This window comes from Littorina saxatilis, linkage group LG16 (genome assembly GCF_037325665.1).
Source record: "Littorina saxatilis isolate snail1 linkage group LG16, US_GU_Lsax_2.0, whole genome shotgun sequence".
NCBI lineage: Eukaryota > Metazoa > Mollusca > Gastropoda > Littorinimorpha > Littorinidae > Littorina > Littorina saxatilis.
Genome location: NC_090260.1, coordinates 41907687 through 41918276, shown reverse-complemented (window position 1 = coordinate 41918276; position 10590 = coordinate 41907687). Strand labels below are relative to the sequence as shown.

General features: G+C 40.4%; 1 protein-coding gene and 1 long non-coding RNA gene across 2 annotated transcripts in view; both read left to right on the top strand.

Moving 5' to 3' along the window:
* Positions 1 to 162, top strand: part of LOC138950008 (uncharacterized) — a 20614-nt gene extending 20452 nt beyond the window's left edge. Inside the window, exon 9 of the mRNA XM_070321789.1 lies at positions 130 to 162. Coding sequence (XP_070177890.1) covers positions 130 to 162 — 33 coding nt within the window. The remainder of the gene's footprint in view (positions 1 to 129) is intronic.
* A 1445-nt stretch (positions 163 to 1607) lies between these two features.
* Positions 1608 to 10224, top strand: LOC138951081 (uncharacterized). Its single transcript, XR_011450979.1, has 6 exons — positions 1608 to 2054; positions 2602 to 2704; positions 7053 to 7176; positions 7992 to 8103; positions 9212 to 9325; positions 9855 to 10224. It is a non-coding gene; the product is annotated as an uncharacterized lncRNA (long non-coding RNA).
* Positions 10225 to 10590: the final 366 nt, after the last annotated feature.

Sequence of the window (10590 nt, the reverse complement as noted above, 5' to 3'; positions counted from 1 at the left end):
TTCACAATGCTGTGTACAGTTACTGTGTGTGTGTGTGTGTGTGTGTATGTCTTTGTGTTTGTTGTGTGTGTATCACAATATAATGGGCTTGACAACTGTTCAGGTTGCCTGTTTAATTTCTGCACGCAGATTCTACACACACCCACAGCGGCACCTCGATGAGGACTGACTATGGACTTGTGATGGCTTTATGCCCTGCTGCAACGAAGATACATCATAGTTCCATAATGGTTGGGTGGTTGTTTTCTCAGAAAGGTTTCAATTGTACACTCCCCCTTTTTTCTTCTTTTTCTTTGTGTTTCTCTCCCTATCGTTTTGTATCCTTAGTTCGAGATTATGACTTTATTCGGTTATTCTGCAGAAAAACAAATGCCGCTGCAGAAGAAAATTGTTTTTTCTGCAGCAACTTTGAATAATGTCATCATCCGCTGAAGCATTGTTTTTTTCTGCTAAGGATTTGTTTTGTCTTTCATATCGTATGTCACTAGCATCATAGTTGCATATTTTACATTTGGGAACTTTCAAAACTGATCCGGCGAAAGTATACGAAATTTGCGTGTGGAGTTCCTGGCCCGATCTAAAAGAACGAAAATTTTATATTTGAAATAAAAGTATAGTTTGGAGGGGGAAAAAGTAACAAAATAATTGATAAAGGCTGTATGCATGGTCAGTTTTACTTGCTTACCAATAGCCATATCATCTCACTTTAAACATACGAATCCTGGGACTGTCTGTTACATGTTTTCACACACACAAAATTCATAGGGAGAAAAATGAAGGGGAGGGGGGGGGGGGGGGGGGTGGGGGGGGGGGTGGGGGATAACAGTGAGGATGTACTGATCGGACCGTGCGTGGCCGATAAAAGGTCAGAGTAGAGCAACGCCCCATTGCCTCGCGCGCGGCTTCAGTAGCTGGCAGAAAACACACCACCTACTCGCCGTGTACCAATAAAAGTTGTTATATTTAGTCAAGTTTTGACTAAATATTTTAACATCGAGGGGGAATCGAAACGAGGGTCGTGGTGTATGTGCGTGTGTGTGTGCGTGTGTGTGCGTGTGTGTGTGTGTGTGTGTAGAGCGATTCAGACTAAACTACTGGACCGATCTTTATGAAATTTGACATGAGAGTTCCTGGGTATGAAATCCCCGAACGTTTTTTTCATTTTTTTGATAAATGTCTTTGATGACGTCATATCCGGCTTTTCGTGAAAGTTGAGGCGGCACTGTCACGCCCTCATTTTTTCAACCAAATTGGTTGAAATTTTGGTCAAGTAATCTTCGACGAAGCCCGGACTTCGGTATTGCATTTCAGCTTGGTGGCTTAAAAATTAATTAATGACTTTGGTCATTAAAAATCTGAAAATTGTAAAAAAAAAATAAAAATTTATAAAACGATCCAAATTTACGTTTATCTTATTCTCCATCATTTGCTGATTCCAAAACATATAAATATGTTATATTCGGATTAAAAACAAGCTCTGAAAATTAAATATATAAAAATTATTATCAAAATTAAATTGTCCAAATCAATTTAAAAAACACTTTCATCTTATTCCTTGTCGGTTCCTGATTCCAAAAACATATAGATATGATATGTTTGGATTAAAAACACGCTCAGAAAGTTAAAACAAAGAGAGGTACAGAAAAGCGTGCTATCCTTCTTAGCGCAACTACTACCCCGCTCTTCTTGTCAATTTCACTGCCTATGCCGTGAGCGGTGGACTACGAGTATACGGTCTTGCTGCGTTGCATTGCGTTCAGTTTCATTCTGTGAGTTCGACAGCTACTTGACTAAATATTGTATTTTCGCCTTACGCGACTTGTTTCATTTTTTTGCATCAAGCTGAACCAAGCGACCCTAATGTAATCATAGCAGAAGACATGTGATCGAAAATGTGTCATGTGACTTAGCAGCTGACAAGTCTGTCAAGAAAAGAAGCGTTCGTTGCGATTCGTAATGGCGACATTCGAGCGAAGTTCCTGTTCCTATTGAGCAGTTTTTCTTCTTTCATAATAATGGCTTTACTGGTTACAAGAGAGCACCGAGTCATTGCAGTATGTATATATATCTTGATCAAGTTGATGTCTTTTGTGCAGTACGCTTTATTTAGTTGTTGCTGGTCTGCGTTTGTGTTTTCCACAGGCACATGATCATCTTGATCTTGTGTCAGTTTGCATGCGCAGCCCGCTAAACACACCGCAAACCCCCCCTCCCTGTACGTTGGTCCAAGCGAAGTTCAGTTGTATGATTTACTCTTTGATTTGATTTGTTCTGCTGCATTAGCATTGCTTCGACAACGTAACCGTTCGCAGCTGTTGTTGTTTGTTGTTGCTGCTGTGTATGCAGATATGCATCCTGGCTGTTGGAACTGTTCTTTCTCAAAGGTGTTTTGGCAGTTTTTCTTTAGGAATTCGTTTTTGTTAAGTTTGTTGTATACGTACAGATTTCTAACTGTGTGCAGTTTTGATTAACAGTTATATTTGATATAATTACTACTTTAAAACACTCTTTTAGTTTAGATTTTTAATCTTTATTCTATTGTAGAAAGAGACTGAGGAGGAGGAAGAAGATCATTACCTTAGTTTGATTGTTATTTTGCAGGTTGTGAAACTGCAAAACAAGTAGGAATGATTGGGAGACTTCCAAGGGTGTAAAGCAAATGTCATGGAACAATTTGCACTCTTCTGTTTGACAGTGAACATGTGTGAGTATTTCAGTTTTCACTCTCTTGTAAATCACTTGAGAGACCAATATAATATTTTACACGGGAAAGGATAATCCTTCCAGGAAATATACCAACCTCAACGACCTGGCTGCTCTTTTTATGTGTAAAATGTTTAAAAAAAATATGAGATAATTTTGCATTCTGACACAGGTGTAACAAAAACCAATTGTGCACAGAAAGGAGCCTGGTTCAATTACAGCAGCACATACGTACAATTGTAGGATGCAGTATAACTTCTTCTTCTGCGTTCGTGGGCTGAAACTCCCATGTACACTCGTGTTTTTTGCACGAGTGGAATTTTACGTGTATGACCGTTTTTACCCCGCCATTAAGGCAGTCATACGCCGCTTTCGGAGGAAGCATGCTGGATATTTTCGTGTTTCTATAACCCACCGAACTCTGACATGGATTACAGGATCTTTTCCGTGCGCACTTGGTCTTGTGCTTGCGTGTACACACGAAGGGGGATAAGCCACTAGCAGGTCTGCACATAAGTTTACCTGGGAGATCGGAAAAATCTCCACACTTAACCCACCAGGCGGCCGCGACCGGGATTCGAACCCTCGACCTTCCGATTAAGAGGCCGACATCTTACCACCACGCCACAGCGCCCGTCAGTATAACAATTATCATGTAACAGGTTCAGCAGATGTTTTGTGATTTACGAGAGTGTTTAAAGAAAGGGAAGGACAGTCGATCTTCAACAAGTTTGAACTACATTTGGCCTACGATTTGATCTGCGATCAGCTCCTGATTGGATCGCGGGAATAAATCTCACGATTGAATCGCCCGTGTGACACCAACTTAAGTTTTCTTGCAGATCTGTGGTTTGTAATTCATGTAGTGAAAGCAACTAGTGTCAGTGCAGGGATGTTGCTACAAATTCATACCAAAAGGACAAATGTCCTAGATATATATTCAGCATCAATAGGACATTTGACCGCTTTCAGAAATTTCAATAGGACGTCAGGATTTTTTCATTTTCAAGAATGACACTCGCCGTGTTTCCCCCTGTTTTTGACCCTAATGTAGCACAGGATGCCGTTGAATAGTCAAATGTGTTCAGCTTTTGTTGAACTTTGGCAGGCTTTAGATTTTTTTTGGTGGCATAACTCAGTGCGCTTCGTCAAAATGTCTCGAACTGAAAGCAAAAGCAGAAGCAAGACTTAGTCAGTTGGAGTTGTCTCCCATACTCCTAACTTTAATGTGCTGCAGACGGGTGTCACCCAAACGCAAGATCCGCACTGCACAACTTCAGTGCACCTGTATGCGAGAGTGCTTGGTCGCTTTGGTCGCTTTTTGAAAATGTGTATCTTGAAAGGAACATTAACGAATATCGCGCTGTCCGAAGGAATTGATTTCTTATCGGACAATGCCAGCGCTTAGTTCAAAACCGTAGGACATCTGACCGCCATGCGGCTATGTGAATCGGACATTTGAGCCTCTAAATCGGTCTATGTCCGATGTCCGACGCCTAACGACATCCCTGCAGTGGAAGATTTGTCCAGTCTTTTCGGCCAATGAAGCACCATACATTTTATGCCGACAGAAGTCTTTTTGGGACAACATGATGATTGACTTCATTTATGTGCCAAAAGGCAAAGATATCGACAAGAATGAATGCTTTTGACATTAAATGAAACATTTATAGACAGTTTCCAACTCACCAGAGCTGCCAAAGAGCCTTCACTTGTGCAAAATGATGATTGTAATCAGACGGGTATCAGAAACAATCTCTTGGTAACCTGCACATCTCCCTCCATGGCGACGTGACAGCGCGCATTTGTTTGTTTATCGCGTAACAACACAGTTCAACTTTGTGTATAAAATATCATCAATGTGTGGCGTGTAATCTCCGAATCAGTGCGTTCCCAGGGTAATTCAGTGTGAGTTGAGGTAGCCTGCGCATCATGTGTGACGGCATGAACAAATTTGATAGCAATATTTTATACGGGAAGTAAATTTAATTGATTCTGGCTCAGTCTTATAGATTTTGAATGCAGTGTTTTGGTCGTGTATATGCTTTTCTACTTTGAAGCTCATTTGGAGCGTTACGCTGATCAAAGTTAGGTACTCAAAGTGTGACATCAGTCCTATGCAGGTTATGCCTTGAAACACACTCGCATTTCACAAAGACACTAATAAATGGCAACATTTCTGTTTTATTAGATAATATTTAAACAATAAGAACATAGATACGATTGTTATTAACAACATAAAACGTGAGGTAAGTCGGCAAAGACACTCCTAGTGTTCTTTTCCATTTTGGGTCGCCACATTTGCTACCATTTTCACAATAAATTTTAATATTACCATATGAGTTGTTCTTTGCTACTGGTCACAAGTGGGGGTCAGCTCACACGGACGCATTTTTCAATACATTCTAGGGGAGAAACTGGTCACAAAGCACCCAGTACATGACAGAGAGATAGGAGAATCGGCACAATCAAGAAAATACCAAATTCATTCAATAAATATGGAAATATTAAGATTTACTGTGAAAATGCTAGCAAAAATGGCGTCCAAAAACGGGAACGCACACTTGGTGCGTCTTTGAAGACTTACCTCCCGTTCTGTGTTGTTGTTAATAGTCGTGTTTGTGCTGTTTTTGTTTAAATAGTATCTTATAAAACGGATGCAGTCCTAGAAATGTTGCAAATTATTGTTGTCTTTGTGAAATGCGAGAGTGTTCTGAGGTGTAATCTGCATACGGCTGATGTCCCACATAGGGTACCCCACTTCGATCAGCGTTTCACTCCAAATGTGCTTCATAGTAGAAAAGCAGATACACTTCCAAAACACTGCATAACAGATCTACAAGACTGAACCAGAATCATTGAAATTTACTTCCTGTATAAAATATTGCAATTAAATTTGCTCACGCGGTCCCACATGCAACGCAGGTTACCTTCGCCTTCGATTCAAAGTAACTCCACGCTAACTGAATTACCATCGAAACGCGGATAATGAACTGATTCGGAGATTACACGCCACACATTTATGATATTTTACACACAATTTTCAACTGTGTTGTTTCGCGATAAACAGCCATAAACAAACAAATGTGGCGCCGTCACGTCGCTTCCGAAGGAGAAACGCAGCTGGTTACCAAGAGATTGTTTCCGATACATGTACCTGTCGGATTAAAATCATTGTTTTTCACGAATGAAGGCTCTTTGGCATATCTGGTGAGTTGGAAACTGTCTATGAATGTTTCATTTAATGTCAAATGCGTACATTCTTGTCGATATTGTTACCTTTGGGCTCATAAATGAAGTCAATGGTCGTGTTTTCCAAAAGTGACTTTTGTCAGCATAGAACTTACTGTGCTTTGATCATTGACTGAGAAGAATCTTCCGATGACACTAGTTCATTTCACTACGCGACTGCAGATCTGCAAGGAAACTTATGGCAGGGGAAATAAGCTTAACTGAAGACGAATAAGCGGAGTAACTGTTCTTCAACGGATTGCTCTCACTGATCTAAATATTTAGATCTTGTCGTCTGCTAGTAAGTAGTCTTCGGTCGTCTGAAAGTCACATCTATTTCGACTGTGTGCATCGATCCGTGTAGTGAAATGTTGATCTGTCATGATTTGGCAACATAACTTCGCTACATGTGCTTCGAGTGTATCTCCCCGTTAACCATTTGAAAACGTCTTTTAACAAGACCATGTTTCGACAGCCCAGACGGGGAGGATCCTCGATAGCTCACAGGGTATATAATGTTTTCCGCTGTTTTTTTAAAGAATCCTTTCAAATTTACTATTCCAAAAGTAGATCTACCTTATGACACGACTCGAGTGGCAAAGAACATTCTCTGCAATTCCTGTCTCAGTCCGTGCAGCCGTTTCGGGTCCTATCGTCATCATACAAACTTACACACAGACACACAAGAACCAGCTTTAAAAGTTAGATTATTTAAGAACCATGTGAACCAGTGATTTTTTCTTATGTACATCAGATACTTCTGCTTCTGCAGTATTTCTGCTTTCTGAAAAGCTATATTTCAAAAACAAAACTAAAGATTTGAATTTTGACCACTTTTCCCCCTTTCTGTCAGTAGTACTGAAGAACAACTCGCATGTATTGAATGATCGTAGTATTTTCTTTGATTGTGGTGATTTTACTATCTCTCTTTTATGTACTGGGTGCTTTGTGACCAGTTTCTCCCCTGGACTGTATTGAAATATGTGCATGTTTGTGTGAGCAGCATGACCCCCACTTGTCACCAGTAGCAAAGAACAACCTCATTATTATGCAATAGCAGATATTTTGTACAAATATTTGCTCTTCTTTTTAATAGATTTACTTTAAATATTTTTCAGAGTTCTAAATGGTTGGCTACACTGTAGCAGTGACTGTTGGGTGAAGGATCAACTTCAGCTCATTTTCTGACCTCATGGATGATCAACATGTATGCAGATTCTGCTGATCGCCTGAGCTTCCTGGGTGTGTACATATTTGTATCTATATTATTAAAAGGCCCACTTTGATCGCCTGAAAGTTTGTATGACACATGCAGTTCCTATACCCTCCAAGGATTGTTTAAACTAGAACGCAATACTAACTCTGGTTTAAGTTTAAGTTTAAGCCATGAAGCTCAAACTGCTTTCTTTCGCTTATGCCTCTTTGCTGATTTGTTTGCATTTTGGCATAAATTTAGACACATTTACGGCAAATCAGTAAGCTAAAATCCAGAAGAATCTGTCAAGAATCGCCTTAGCGAAAAGCATGCAAGTGCTTTACATAGGGCCACATTCAGAGACTGTAGAGTACACAGAGACCATTCATACTTCTTTGCGCCAAGGTAGGACTGGCTATGTCTTTAACACGGCTTTGTCAACATATTGTCATTTCTGTCCGGCCAACAGTGCTGCAAAGATTCATTGGATTGAAAAATGTGTCCGTTATCGTTTGTGAAATTTTTTTTTTTAATTAAAAGACCTGGAAAAAAGCCCCAGAACAGATTATATAATAATTGATTTTAAATTTTCGTTTTAAATCAGTGTCTTTTCACAAACTAGCCTTTGTTATTTTGAATGCATAGTTCAGTCTTAGAGTGAGAGAATGTGTGAGGCATAAATTGCTTTTGACAACAACAAAAGTTCCCGTTGAATCGAGAAGCTCCCCCAAAATCATTTTTATTACACATGCCTATTATAAGCCAGCATAGTGCAAGCAGATTTATTTGTGCATGTGCTTGTATGTACAAAGACAGATCATTTGTACAAGTGTTGGCTCTTCATTTTTAATTATTTTTTCAGGATCCTTAGTTGGGGGTTCCACGGTATCTGTGACTTTTGGGCAACATATCGAGTTCTGGTGGTTTTTTGACCTAATGGATCAACATGTGTGCAGACCTGCTGAGTACTTGAGGTAAATTGGTGCAATTAGATATATTGTTCTGCCTACCTGAGAGATACCACCCATGTGATAAATGAACCATCTCTTCACAGGCGTGTCTATCATGTAAATGAGGTTGGTTTAAACAACATGCCTGACAGGGATGTCATTTTCCACTGCTTATGCAAAATCTCCGAGACAAACTTCATTCTCATGGCAAGCCCAAAAGTGTTGCAAGAATGACTTAGCATCTGTGACTTTGTAATCATGAGCAGTGGAATATGAGGTCCCTGCCAGACTAGCTAAATTGACATGACCTCAATGATATTCCCACATGTGGGTGTATGGTTTAGTTATTACATGGGTTATCTCTCCGGTACATAGGATGAAAACAGAATACTACATGGCTTGCTGTGTGGCACCAGATTTACACTTATTGCTTTTCAAATGTTGAAATATTCACTTTTACTTTTGTAAACCTGGTAACACACAGTAGGCCATGTAGTGTTCTCTATTTGTATCATTGAAACGCTTCTGTCCGTCAATCACACTTTAAATTGCCTTACATTTTGGATGACATATATGCCACCCCTTTGGTATTCCTCTAATAGTTTTAGCTAAATAGAAAACTTAGTTTCAGCTAATCGCTATGGAGTATTCTTTCTTTCTTTATTTGGTGTTTAACGTCGTTTTCAACCATTCAAGGTTATATCGCGACGGGGAAAGGGGGGAGATGGGATAGGGGAAAGGGGGGAGATGGGATAGAGCCACTTGTTAATTGTTTCTTGTTCACAAAAGCACTAATCAAAAAATTGCTCCAGGGGCTTGCAACGTAGTACAATATATGACCTTACTGGGAGATTGCAAGTTTCCAGTACAAAGGACTTAACATTTCTTAAAAATTGCTTGACTAAAATCTTTACAAACATGGACTATATTCTTTACAAGAAACACTTAACAAGGGTAAAAGGAGAAACAGAACCGTTAGTCGCCTCTTACAACATGCTGGCAAGCATCGGGTAAATTGTTTCTCGTCCCAACCAATATGGGACTCCCCCTAACCCGCGGGGGGTGCTATGGAGTATGCAAACACTTGAATTATATGCGATGAAACACTCAAGCTGCTTTCTCTTGCTTATAGCTGAGAGCAGCACTGCAGCAGTGACTGTCGGGTGGAGGATCCAGTTCTGCCTGTTTCCGACATAATGGATCAACGTACATGAGTGCAGACCTGCTGAGCACCTTATCTTCTTGGGTGTGTATAGATGTATATACATTTATTGTATTAATAAATTGTCACACACACACACAGATATACTGATAAACACATTCACGCCTGCACACATGCAAGCACAAACACACGCACCAGCACGTTTCAAACGCCCACCACCACCACCGTCTCAGTCGGTGCAGCTGTTTCGGAGCCCTTAGTTTTATAAGTTAGATATGCACTGAAAGCCACAACACTTTTAAGTTAGCTTTCATTATCATTCTCTTAACTCATTGTCTCCCAGGTACGGATATATCCGTACCCACTCATATGGCTCAATCTGACCTGGTACAGATATATTTGTACACACAGTCACTTCCTGTAATGTCGATCTAACGCCTGCATTCCAGCACAGTTCCTACACAGTTACCACAATTCTGAGTGACCTGCTGCAGCACAGCTGGTCTCGGCTAAAGATAACTTGGTCAACATAGGTGGGGTAGAAAGTGTTAAAGTATGGCCCTATTTGCTTCAGTTAGCATGCTTTCTCATAGTCATACTGCTGTCATTGCAGGTTCCATTCCATGCTCTGGTGTGGGTGTCATATGCAAGAGAGCCTCCTGTTGACTTCCCGGCAGATATGTGCATGGTGAAGGACCTTGATACCACTTACAGACGTCAAAGCAGATACCATTAGAGAACAACCAGAACTGTTCAGCGGGTGCCATCGGCGAACATGAATACAAGTTACAGAACAGGAAAGCATATGTCACTGGCTAAGGGAACCGGACATCAGCTACTATAAACTTAATCAGATGCCTGTAGCAAATAATCTGGACACCAATCACAAATCAAACAGATGTGGAGGACAGAGAACATTGCATTTGATTATTGCCATATATGATTGTAACCCTGTTTGGAAAAAAGGGACATAAGCCACACTATATACTTTCTGGTTGCATGCTGAATACTCTCCATTGAACATTCAGTGAGTTTTGACTCACCTGGGCCAGAATGTATGTGTCGAGGATAGAGAACTGATAAGTCTCTTATCCCGGGGTTAGTTCAAAAACAACATGGCGGCGGTCGCACTTCAAGTGCTAAGAAACCGTGTTTTCACACACAGGAATAACCTGTTTGATGTATATGAACTGTTAAAAACTTTTCGGTTTTGCCGCGCTGATTTGTGTGACCACTGCCGGTGTTAAAAACGAATTTGAACTTCAAGTCGAAATGGCGATCCACCCAGCCCCTCCCTTTCCCTCCAACTTACTTCACTTGAATCCTAGAACAAATGTCCTTGTTGGACC